Source organism: Bos indicus x Bos taurus, chromosome 1, assembly GCF_003369695.1.
Source record: "Bos indicus x Bos taurus breed Angus x Brahman F1 hybrid chromosome 1, Bos_hybrid_MaternalHap_v2.0, whole genome shotgun sequence".
Taxonomy (NCBI): domain Eukaryota; kingdom Metazoa; phylum Chordata; class Mammalia; order Artiodactyla; family Bovidae; genus Bos; species Bos indicus x Bos taurus.
In genome coordinates, this window is record NC_040076.1 from 63,770,190 (window position 1) to 63,781,170 (window position 10,981).

Here is a 10,981-nt window from a genome sequence, read left to right on the forward strand (position 1 = left end):
GCAGATTTTTAGTAAACAGTAAATAGGGTACACTTTCCATCTCTTTTTTCTCCATGAAATCTCAGTTGCTACATTGGTGGTTTTGTCAAGGATCATGGAAGAGAATTTTGTATCTCGTGTGCTGACAGGACAATTGCTGTGGTGTAAACGGCCCGTCAGACTGGCAGAAATACACCTCTGCCTTCCGGACTGAGAACAGCGATGCTGACTACCCCTGGCCTCGTCAATGCTGTGTTATGAACAGCCTTAAAGAACCTCTCAACCTGGACGCCTGCAAATTAGGAGTGCCTGGATATTACCATAGTCAGGTGAGTCCTTGTTCCACCCAAGACCTGCCAGAAGGTTTATCTGTTCTTCATGAAGAAAATACTAGTTAACTGTAGGTAATAGTCTCTCATTAAGGAATTCTGCATCCTTTTTCCTAAACCTCATGTTAACTATTTCCTTCTCTGTTAATAAAATGTAAATGCTAATCCAGGGCTGATCTAGGAAAATTTACATTTTGATGAAATGAACAGAACATGAGAATTGCAATAGCAAAATCCAACTTTATTTAAATGAAAACTATTTGTACAAAGTATAGAATTAGTATTTTGAAAAAATATTTACATCAAACAAAGATTTGCTCTATTTTTGCAAAATGTAAATTGAAAAAGATGACATACAAAGGAACATTTTCCCAGTTCCAAAGCAATGGCGATTGCTGCGGGTAGATGCAGTAATGATGTATCCCCTTCCTTACTCAGTGGTAAGCTAGGATAGTCTTCCTGAAACATTCGATTGGTGATTTGGGTAAAAGGTGGTTTACATACAATTGGTTTTTGAAAATGTGTTTCCAGCCTGATAAGAATGATATGATGATCATGAAAACTAACATTTACTGAGTACTTATCAAATACCAGACACTCTTCTAAGTGCCATACAGATATTAATTCATTTAAGGCTCAGCAGGTAGTGCCACTTTGATCCCTATTTTACAGAAGAGGAACTAAGATATAGAGATACTAATAACGGCCTTGCCCAGGTCATGCGGCTGGCAGGTAGAAGAGTCAGGACTCAAATGCTAGCAGCCTGGCTGCAGAGCCCAGACTCTAAGCCAAGGAGGAACTTGGTGATCATCCCAAAAACCCCTGAAGAGAATCCTCATATACTTGAAGTCAGCCTCTAAAATGCTTACACTGCTGTGCCAGTTACCACTTTGAGCAAAGCTAGCTGTGTGCCAGTAGATTAAGTAATTGAGAAATGCCAGACTCTTCAGTCTCAGATGAAATAATATGTACTTTCAGAATGAAGGACAAAGCACTGCTGGTCATCAGGCCTCCCTCCTACCCCCCCTTAACACCACCCCCCACCGCCGCCTCTGGAAGGGTACCTGGACTAGGATTGGTTGCATTATCCCAGAAAAGGACATGGGAGTGATACAGATTGTGTTGTAGAGTTGTTCAAAGAAACTCTCACTTAGCCTTTCAGCAACATGGTTTTGGTATCATCTTAATTATATTCAGACTGCTAAAAACATTTTAATATATTGCCTATAATCACAATATGCAATATAATGATCACTTTGAAGAATGATAAAATGCTTTTAACATTTCAACCTTGGAACTAGCCCATGCAGATATATCTTGATTGGACTGTAATTCCATACACACTGATCATGTCTTTGAAAGAGACCAAAAAGGAGGTTTGCCATTAAAAAAATGGTTCATTTCATAGCCACGTCATCTTCCCTTACACATAGAATATTTAGTAATGAGGGAACTCTACCCTCCTTTTGACACTTTTGTCTCACCCTCCCTAACAGTCCTTGGCCTTACCACCTCCTCCACCCACTAGCTACACCACGACTACACATTCACGTCATTCAATCATGCTCTCGCACCCAAGTCCTGCATTCTGAAATTCCTCTCTGTCTGGCTCCCTGTGCTCCTACTTTCTCAATCCCCCTCACTCACCCCTGACTAAATCTCTTATCTACACTTTCCTCCTGATTCTCCCTTCTCTGATCTCCCAGATTCCCACACACCACCACTCTCTCCAAGTGACAGGTCCTGCTAAGTCTCCTATAGCACTCCCTTTTCACAAAGCAAAGTATGCCACCCAGTACCTCATATACTTTACTTCTATTATTGCAGCTGATACCTTGAAAAATAAGTATTTGCTTGCAAGCCTGTTTTTTCTATTAGTCTCCTTGAGGGCCATGCATCATTCAATTCTGTATCTCAGTACTTAGCATAATGCCTGGCACAAAACAGGCATCAATAAATGTTTGCTAGGTGGTCAAATTGTACTGACCACATTGTACTGGGCTGGCCAGAAAGTTCACTCACTTAATAAATACATTTTTCAATGAAATTCTTGATGAAAATGAAAAATGTATCTTTTATTTTCACTTAAAACCGAACAACCCAGTTTTGAGGCAATCCAACAGCTTTGTGAGATCTGCAATTCACAAAGAAAGGCTAACAAAATGAGGGGCATTATCAAAAGGGTAGTAGTAATAGAAACCCACCAGAATGTCACATAGCATGTCAGATGCAAATACATACATTCTTACATCATGGTTCATCTGCCCCCCAAAATGCTATGTGCAAATTCTGATTCACTACACCTCAAGAACATTATGATGGAGCTAAGGAAGATGAAGGAAAGCACCACTACAATGAGAAAAAGGCATCATGAAAGGCACTAAATGAGAAGGGGTGAAAACCTGGGATTTTGTCTGTAAGCTTCACGAGGGCAAGACTCATTTCCACCTTGTCACAGTTGAATCCCCAGCCTGGAGCCTGGCACCTGGCATAAGTGGGCTTTTAAACACATTACTGGACAAATGACCGCCTCCCAGGATTGTCAGGGGGACCAAGTGAGAGATGGATAGAAGAGTGTTTGTGAAGCATCAAGTGAGTCACAAATAACATCATCGTAGTTATTACTTTCTATCATGTTCTGTTCATCCTAACCAGGTGCCCACTTTGCGCCAGGCTCTTGTTCTAGGTTCTAGAGATTCAATAAGGAGCAAGATAAAGCCCATGCCCTCATAGAGCTTGCACAGTAGCATGGGAGACAGACCACAAACAAGTTACCAAACCAGTACACGATCAGTACCAGGTAGTGGTAAGTGCTATGAGCAGAAATAAAGCAGGATAAAGATACAGAAAATGATGGGGAGAGAGTTTTCTCTGGTTGTCAGGAAAGGCTTCATTAAGATACTTGCACAGAGTTCTGAATTAAGTGAGGAAAGGAGATCCTCAATTAAAGGAAATTGAAGAGAGTTCTGAACAAAGGAGGTAGCAAGTGAAGAGGCCCTAAGGTGGGGGCTCTCAAGGCAATCCATTTGGCAAGGCCAGAACGAGTGAAGAACAGCAGGAGTGAAGAAGGTAGATTTCTTAGGGCCTAAAGCTTTTCAGATTGGTGGGAAGTTATTCTCCTTTGGAAAAACAATATAAATGCTTTTGCAGACTACAAATACAAAATTAGGTGCAGGGCTTTGAAATGGTCTTGCAACTAAGGAGCCCTGAGCCCAAGCTTTGCAGTGAGACAGCTTCTGCTAGCGGTGGCTGGGGCCACAGACAGAGGCAGGGCCATATCCTACAGCACCTCACAGGCCGTGTGAGGCTTAGAATTTCATCTTAAGGTGGTGGGAAACCTTCAGAGGGTCTGAGCTCCTGCTCAGAAGGCGAAGTGATCCGACATGTTTTACTAGGACCCCTCTGGCACTGTATGAAAACTAGTAGGGTGCCAAGAGTGGGCTTGGGCCTCAGGGAAACCAGCGAGCAGAAGACTGTAGGAACCCTGGAGTGAGGCCACGGCGGCCCACGGTGGTGGTAGGAAGTAATACATGCTTGGATTTGAAGTGTATTCTAAATCCAAACAGATGTGCTTAAGAGAAAAACAATTAAGGATAATTCCAAGACTCATCTGAGCATCAAGGTGAATGGAGGTGTCAGGTAGATGAAGTAGGGTAAATGAACAGAAATCAAGGCATATTTAGCAAAGCCAGGGCACGGGAGTGGATGAACAGGAGACTGGGGCAGGGTCTGAAAGGACTGTAGACACTGGGCAGGGCCTAAACTTCAAGGTCAGCCTTTCAAAGACATTCTCTCTAGATCTCAGTAGTTCATAAAACCAATCTGGTCATTGCATTTCCTAGGCATTCCTGTGATTTCAAGGGCTTTAGCAGAGGCCACTCCGATGGCAGGTCTAGCCCTATGCATTACTATGTATTACATGCATTACATGTATTACTCCAGCACTTTGCATAGAGACTAGGACAGAATGTGCTACGTATAAAACTAACCAGATTATGGCATACGTGAATGAATGAATGACTCGATGAGTAAAAAATGAATCACTCTTTCGCCCACACATGGTGGCTCTTCTAGAATCCTGTAAAGATATGGTGAATACAATGTCAAATGAGAATTCAGAAAGCACTGTATAGGAGTTCCTTTAATGATTAAAAAACAAAACATCTAATTCTCATTAACTAGAAGCACTTTTATTGAAAAATCAAAAAGTGATTCTGCCTTCAAACAGTCACCAATAAAATCTTTGGGGAGAGAAAAAAAAGCTCAAATTTTATTAAGAATACTTTACATTGCCACATATTCAATATGAGAAAACGTTTTCTAAAATAGCAGCACCTTGGTTAGTTAGATCAAATGAAAAGAAACAGAATAAATATGATATAGAATAGTTGTTCATCAGGATTATTCCTATTTCTTCAGTAGAGCACAGTTAATACCTGGCTGTCCACGGAGATATAGAAATAGCCTGGTCATGTTAAACTGGACTTTGGGCTGGCGTGATTCAAATCACCTTCCCACCATCTTTTACCTCTTTTTTCTCGTCCCTTTCACGCTGATGTGGAATCGCCCACTCCTCTCCAGGGCTGCTATGAGCTGATCTCTGGACCAATGAACCGACATGCCTGGGGAGTTGCATGGTTTGGATTTGCCATTCTCTGTTGGACTGTGAGTATTTCCCATCGCATGTTTTATTTCTGAGACGATAGTGATGATGAGAGACCTCGAGAGTGTCCCTGGTTAACTCAACCACACCAGACTGTCTAGGAACAAAAGCTCAGACCTGGGGGCTTGTCAGCAGGGTGCTGGCACCAGGGGAAGGACAGTGAATTTCCGGGGGGAGGTAGGCGTGAGCCTCCTCTACCAACCAGCTCCTTCTCTGGCTGACTGGGGTGTACTTGCATCTTCTCCATCTCTCTAGATCTTGTAAATTCATTACAAGTAGATATCAAAGACTATCATTTCTCTAGATGCCTCCTGCCCAACCCTCACCTGCCTCCCTCCTTACAAAGGGCTGCCTTCACCAGTCTCCCCTGGTCCTTCTGCCCATCTTATCTGATGCACATGCAGCAAGGAGGGTATAACCATGGGTCTCAGTCCTAACTGCACATTACACCTCATGGAGGAGCTGGAGGGGTGCATACCTGAGCCCCAACCTCTGAGATTCAGATTTCAGTTGATTTAGGGGAAAGACCCAGGTCTTTTTTTTTAATTTTCCAGATGATTCTAATTTGCTGTCAGGATTAAGACCCATTGCATTCAGGAAGCAGTCTCAAACTTTTGGTTTCAGAACCCCTTTTCACTTTCTCAAAAATTACTGAGGACTCCAAAAACTTTTTATCTATGGGGAAAATTAACCAACTAACCTTGTTACAAATTAACACAGAATTTTTAAAAATATGTGTTAATTCATTTAAAATAGCAATAACAAACTATTACATGTTACTATGAACAATATATTTCTGTGGGGAAAAAAAGACTATTTTCTCAGACAGAAAGTGACAAAAGTAGCATTCATTTTTTTACATTTTTGGAAGTCTCTTCAATGTCTGGCTTTTACTGAAGACAGTTGGCTTCCCATATTTCATCTTCATTTAATCTGTTATATATGTTGCTTACATTGAAAGATTTGAAGGAGATCCATCCTACACACTGATATGTAGTTGAAAAAAAGAGAGGAATATTTAGGTAGCCTTGTCTGAAAATAACTGAATATTCTTCTTTGGCACTACCGAAAACTGGCCAAGTAGTAGTAGTTTCTCAAAGGTTGGTTGCAATATGGAATCTGAAACTTTGTCAAAGAACTTTTAGGACTCTGTTACATTAAAGTACATTACATTGGTGTGTCTTGCAATTGGCACAAATCTTTTACCCATTCATGACTGGTCATTTGGGAAGATACTGGTTCACTGCGTGACAGGATAAGCTTCCATGGTGCTCAGTCGGTAAAGAATCCACCCGCAATGCATGTAGCAGGATGGACGCAGGCACCTCTGCCCCTGTGACGCTTAAGGCAAGATTATTCTTAACAATCCAGTGTCACCTAGGCTTGAATGAACCTAACATAATTTTCCCCCCAACTACAATGTTTCTAGAACAATTCCTTATTTATTTTTCTTTTTCTTGTATTCTAGTTCTGGGTTCTCCTGGGTACCATGTTCTACTGGAGCAGAATTGACTATTAAGAATGAAGTGTATGCACCATACCACTCCCCACAGTGACTTTGGATTTGGTGCTGGAAATGCTGTCTCCTAATGTTCTACCTTTGTGCTGCCCGGGAACTTACGCATTCTTCCTCACATTGCCAAGTCAGTTGGTATGGGGTTCCTTTAAGCTCTCAGACTCCTGAAATTTTCAGCACATGTGTTTTCACCCTGATCTAGGATTCTGCAACATTGTTATAGACTGTAGGAAAGGGAGGATTTAGGATAGTAGATAATAACTATTCCCATCTTTGTTTATTTTTAATGTGGGGGCATAAAGACATTCCTAGGAACCTGTGTTATACTGCAAGCCAAGTCTGTATTGGGACAGCAAATCTGCCTGTATTTCTCACTGCTTTCTAAAAGTACCCCGATGGCACCCCACTCCAGTACTCTTGCCTGGAAAATCCCATGGACGGAGGAGCCTGATGGGCTGCAGTCCATGGGGTCACAAAGAGTCGGACCCGACTGGGCGACTTCACTTTCACTTTTCACTTTCATGCATTGGAGAAGGAAATGGCAACCCACTCCAGTGTTCTTGCCTGGAGAATCCCAGGGATGGAGGAGCCTGGAGGGCTGCCGTCTATGGGGTCACACAGAGTCGGACACGACTGAAGCGACTTAGCAGCAGCAGCAGCAAAGGCTTTCATTGTATCAGTATTGTCCCAGTGAGAGAACTAAGGAGAAGACTGCTGAAACATCTTTTGCCTTTGTTCTATGGTGGCTCCCACCTACAGACTCAAGTGATTCTCTTAAAGCTAGCTTGGGAACCCTTTATTATCCAAGACAAGGCCTGATCTTGAACAAACAGTGGTTGAAATTTCCTCTCAGACACTGCAGAGTAATTCATGCTGGTAACCTCAATTCTCCCACTAATTAAAAGTACGTGAACTTTTGGGACAAAGGAGAGACCTGTTACACATTTACCACCTTCAACCTAAAACTGCTTTCCAACAGGGAAGAAGCAAGCCAGCTGTTACTTAGGTGATTTAGGGTGATTTGTGCACTGCAAAATATTTTTCTTCTGATCTGTTTCCTTTTGTGATCCTGAAGGAATTTCTTATAACAACATTTGTCTTTATATAAATAAAGAGAGTTTTAAATATGTTCACTTCCTTTTCTTTTTAGGACTGTCATAATTGGTCATGTATGAGTCTAGCAAAATGGGTTTTCCAACAGAAGAGCTTAGGAGGCTCACGGGAATTAAAGTTTAGGAGATGGAAAATGCAGTATGGTATGGCTTCCCATGGATACTGGGTAATCCGACTGTACATTTAAATTGTTGGAACCTTCAAGTTTCTGTTAACATTTTGCTCCCACTACACTTCACCCAGAAGTGGGAATGGGGCTGCTGCTCCTCAAATCCTTTCCCCCTGCATCTCTGACTCCAACTGCTCAGCCGAACCCTCCATGAAGAAAATGTACCTGGCATTTCAGGTACTCCCATGCAGTAGCCGGGTCCCAGGCCTTGACTTTTCTTGTGCATCAGACTGAGCCCCAGGGCAGGGAGGGACAAAGCAGGGGCGATGGCACCTTGGCCTGCAGCTGGGTGGAAAGCTGGAGGAGGAGCCTATTCCCCAGACAGGGGTCAAAGGCTCCTGTCATGACACACCACCAGCTTGCCCCTCCCCAGCCTCACTTGCCTCTCCAGGATAGAGCTTGGTGTGTCAAGATAAATGACCCCTGCACATGGCTGAGAAGTTTCTCTCTGGTCTTTTTGAAGAAAGGAAGAGAAAGAAGCTTTACTCTGGGCAAAGCTTTGAAACGCCTCTCCCATCTCCCTTTCCATCCTCTCTCACGTGTCTTTTTCTTTTGCCGCTAATTGGATTTCCCAGTGCCCTCAAGCCTGAGCAAATCCTGTCTCAGACCCACTCCTGCCTTCCCTCTCGAAGGCTTCAGAGCTTCAGAATTCTCTCTCCCTACAAAATTCCATTCTCCTTGTGACTTGATCTCAGCTAGGTTAAGGGAAAGCATTTTTGTAAACTACTTCATACTAAGGTGTGAGTGATGGCTAGTCCACACTCTCTTAATCTTCTCTGTAGATTTTTCCTGAATAACTTGAAATGGATTTTTGTTGGTAGAATCCAGTGCAGGAATGCAAGCTGGAAAGAGCTATTGTGGAGAAAGATGGCCCACTGGCTGCTCATTAAATTTTACCCCCTGCCTTCTCCACCAAGAAGTAACTAGAAAAAGAATGGGCTTCAGTTGGTCATTACCCACCACCCCCTCTCCAGATAGCCTCCTACCAAGTAAGATCCTGAGCCCAGTACTCAATGTGTTCAGCCCCTGGCAGCTGGGGAGGACACATCTTTCAGCTGAGACAGACCCGGGCCTGAGGGCTTCCCTGCAGCGAGTCCAGCCATTCAGGACTCTGCACTTCCTAGTACTGGGTTCTGTAGTTTAACCTCAGAGCAGCTCCTCTACCCAGTTCCTGCGTCCACCCTCTTCACCTGCCCTTGAAGCCAAACCCTGCCCCTCTTCCTTCTGGGATGGAAGTGGGGCTCACACCAAGACCCAAGCCACACTGTTCAGGGGGAACCCAGACCAGTCTCATTAAGGCCCCCACCCACCCCACCAGTCCAGGGAGAGGGACAACAGCAGGAGAGCTGGGCTCTGGATTGCTGGCTGGAGACACACGCGTTCCTTGGTTGCCCGTCTCCTCCCCAGACTGTTACTCAGGCTTCTGGCAGGCTGTTCACCCTGAACATTAGGAAGCTCATTTTTTTTTTAGCCCTGTAAGTTTTTCCCACATCAGCTGGAATAAACAGGGACTGCTCTTAATCTACACAGCAGACCAGGTAGTTTCTGGCTACCCATGAAGGAAAGAAGAAATAGCAACCATCACGTGGGTTTGAAAGTTGAATCTCCTCTTAACCTCCTCTTAACTTCACTCCAATTCCTACCCCTACCAGACTGACCGACAAGCCAGGCTGTGTGGTTGAGGAATTGGAAGCTAAGCTGCTTTCTCATTTCTATAGAATGAGCAGTCTCCTCTCCTGTGCCTAGTTTCTCTTCTCTGCTTCACCTCACCCAGATCCTTATCACCTCCTGTATGTGAGACTCAATCAAAGAGGAAATGCAGAGGGAATTCCCTGGCAGTCTAGTGGTTAGGACTCCACTCTTTCACTGCAGGGGGCAGGGGTTCGATCCCTGGCTGAGGGAACTAAGATTCTACATGCCATACAATGTGGCCAAAAAATTAAAAATTATAAAAATTTTAAAAGAAAGAAGAAACACAGAGGAGACTAGTTGTGAGCTACTGAGTTTGCTTTCACATGTGACATTTTTATCACAAAGCTCAAATGGCCACATCTACTAAGTAGATCCAAAACATCTTGGAAAAACGTGCATTGCTGAGAAGTGTATAGCTACCAGACCCTTTCCCAAATCACCCTTCCCCAAGACCCCAAACAACTCCAAAAACAGACGCAAACATCTTCTTTAAATAAGACAAATTGCCAACTTCTGGGGTTAAACACAAAGTTGCTGCCATGCCCTACTTTCTTTCTAGTGGTATCCACCCTGAGTCCCTCTCGAAAAAAGACAACCCCTGACTTCCAGAAGCCAGCCTGGCGCTCACAACCACGCCTTGCTATTCTCCTGCTAGACCTAAACAATTCCCAGAATATCAGCTTCAGATAATGTCTCGTGAAATGAGACAAATCAAGGCCACTTCGTAATTCTGTCCAAGCACAAAGATATAAGGTCACTGTGCCACTCACAAAATGCCAAACACACCCTTTTTTGGCTAAAATAAGTGACTGCTACGTGTTTATAATTACAGCTCTATTCTTCCACTAGTCCTTCCCTGTGGGTAAAATGTGTTGATACACAATTACAGAACTGCCCCTGCTTTCTGAGAGCGTCCACTACAGAGCACGTCCGGCTGGTTAAACCCTCCCCAGATGACCCACCCCAAACCCAAATGCTGATAAGACCTGGTCTGACTCCCTTTTCCTGAGACATCTCGAGGTTCCCCATGGTGTGTTCTTGAGAGCTTTTGCAATGAGTCAGAATCCCACTTACTTATCTGCAGATGTGTCCCTGGGCTTCCTTAGATAGACAGTCTCCAAATAACTCTGGCTACCCTTGTTTCCTCTCTGTGTGTATCTGTTGTTTTGTTACCGTGAAGTGGTGAAGAACACGAGCCTTGGAGTCAAAAAGCTGACTCCCAACCCCAGCACTTCATGACTCAGGCAAGTCAGCCTCTTAGAACCTGCTTCAGAAAGACAGGTCTCACAGGGGACTGGGAGGATTCAGCAAGAAATATGTGTTCGAACAGCTAACAGCCTGTAAGAAATACCAACAGGAAGTTATACCATAAATCTGGTCTGAAGATCTCTGTTTGGCCCATAATCTCACATGCCAACTAACATCTTGTTACTTCAATTCACTGCGATAAGCTTACTGACCAAATATACTGGTCTAAATTCACTGGCCCTCAAACAATAGATCTAAGAGTTTTTCAGCAA

The 10,981-nt window shown here is 43.6% G+C and overlaps 1 protein-coding gene across 4 annotated transcripts in view; it reads left to right on the plus strand.

The window, feature by feature from the left end:
• UPK1B (uroplakin 1B) overlaps window positions 1-7,616 on the plus strand; it is a 29,041-nt gene extending 21,425 nt beyond the window's left edge. For all 4 annotated transcript variants that reach the window (XM_027526062.1, XM_027526133.1, XM_027526295.1 and 1 more), the window contains 3 exons: window positions 129-308; window positions 4,890-4,973; window positions 6,440-7,616. In XM_027526062.1, the coding sequence (XP_027381863.1) occupies window positions 129-308; window positions 4,890-4,973; window positions 6,440-6,490 (315 nt within the window). In that variant the 3' untranslated portion in view covers window positions 6,491-7,616. The remainder of the gene's footprint in view (window positions 1-128; window positions 309-4,889; window positions 4,974-6,439) is intronic.
• Window positions 7,617-10,981: the final 3,365 nt, after the last annotated feature.